At 47.7% G+C, this 1,744-nt stretch overlaps 1 protein-coding gene across 1 annotated transcript in view; it reads left to right on the top strand.

Moving 5' to 3' along the window:
• Positions 1-752: 752 nt before the first annotated feature.
• The window catches only part of LOC110018066 (probable signal recognition particle 43 kDa protein, chloroplastic), a 1,437-nt gene continuing 445 nt past the window's right edge, over positions 753-1,744 (top strand). The window contains exon 1 of the mRNA XM_020715293.1: positions 753-1,719. Within this exon, the coding sequence (XP_020570952.1) occupies positions 862-1,719 (858 nt within the window). The 5' untranslated portion in view covers positions 753-861. The remainder of the gene's footprint in view (positions 1,720-1,744) is intronic.

Here is a 1,744-nt window from a genome sequence, read left to right on the forward strand (position 1 = left end):
CAAATCCAACACTAATTAATGGATATAAAATTATTTGCTTTGATGTTGGTTGAATTGTTGTCTTTAATTATATGCCCAAATGCGTGTCAATGTATCTATCCGTATGTGTCTGAAAGAAATTATTATAGAACAGTATAGGTATCTTTTGTTAATGTTTTTGCTTGCTAGTTTAATGTGAGCCTTCTGTGCCGAGCTAACAATATTTTTTCTCATGAGGTGCATGTTTATAAACCCTTAAATGAAGCTGCATAATTTAATTATGCACCCAAGTTTCTATACAAGTTTAATGGAACTGCATGTCCTTCTAATTTTTTTTTAAAAAGAAAATGATAAAGCAAGTGTTACTTTATCAAAATTTTTAATATTATTATGTTTATTATTGTAATCACTTTCTAATATTTATTTCTGTAATTATCTCTCGCCTGCCCTTGACAGCTATAAGGCTTGGCCTATATATAGTTGGTCCCTCTGATGTAAATGTAAGAAGATAAGTAGAAGAGTAAACGAGCTGAACAGGAGCAAGCTCAGGCTCAGCTTATGTTCGGCTCATTCATATTTTGAGCTCAAAAATGTGTTGTGTTTGACTCGTTTGCTTAACAAACCGAACACGAGCCGTTCACAAATAAAAAGTTGTGCTTACATTACATTTCATTTTCAGTAAATTAAATAATTCTTTAATAAAGCATGGGTAAAACTCCCTTAAAGATTATGAAATGTATGTAAATCGACTCAATCCTTGGAGTCCGTGAATAAAATCCTAATCGCATCCATTTTCCTTATCCATTTCCCGCTAGCGCATTGCTCACGCCTTCTTCCCCACTCTCTCCCTCTTCTTCTCCCTCCCTCGCCGATCAACTTCCCATGGAGATAGTCCTCAAACACCCCTCCCTTTCCCCTCTCAAACTCCCCCTCAATTTCCTCATCTCCCCTCGTTCAAACGCTCTCCCCATCACCCTCCCTTTCTCTGCCCATCGCCGCCGCCGACTCCCTCCCGCTTTCCTTTTTACCACCTTCCAGAACCAATACCCCTCATCTCCCATCATAGAAACCAAAACAGAAACAGACCCACCGCCGGACGGCGACTACTACAGCGAAGTTAATCGAATCATCGGCCGACGCACCGTCCGCACCCCAATTTTCGCTGAAGACGGCTCTGTCTCAACAGCAAAATCCACCGAATACTTCATCGAATGGAAGGACGGACACACCCCTTCTTGGATCCCCGCCACCGGAGTCGCGGCCGACGTTATAGACGAATACGAAACCCCCTGGTGGACCGCAGCCCGCAAAGCGGACACTGCTGCCCTTTCCCTTCTCCTTTCTGACGAATCGGTCTCCCGCGATCCCAACGCGGAGGACTCCGATGGTCGCACCGCACTCCACTTCGTGGCTGGACTGGGGTCGGAGGAATGCATAAAGCTGTTGGTGGAGATGGGGGCGGATGTTGATCAAAGGGATGGAGCAGGACTAACGCCGCTGCATATGGCAGCGGGGGACGGGCGGGGCGGGGCCCGGGCCGGTGCCGTGCGGGTGTTGGTGGAGGTAGGGGCGAATGCCGCGGTGGAGGATGGGAGGGGGAGGACGGCGCTAGATCTGGCGCGGGAGGTTTTGGGGGCGACGTCAAAAGGGGATTTTGGGAGGCGGGTGGGATTGGAGGCGGCAGTGGTGGAGGTTGAAAGGGCGGTATATGAATGGGGGGAGGTGGAAAGAGGGATTGATGCGAGGGGGGGGGGGGGGAGGGGGG

Source organism: Phalaenopsis equestris, unplaced genomic scaffold (assembly GCF_001263595.1).
Source record: "Phalaenopsis equestris unplaced genomic scaffold, ASM126359v1 Scaffold000002, whole genome shotgun sequence".
Lineage (NCBI taxonomy): Eukaryota > Viridiplantae > Streptophyta > Magnoliopsida > Asparagales > Orchidaceae > Phalaenopsis > Phalaenopsis equestris.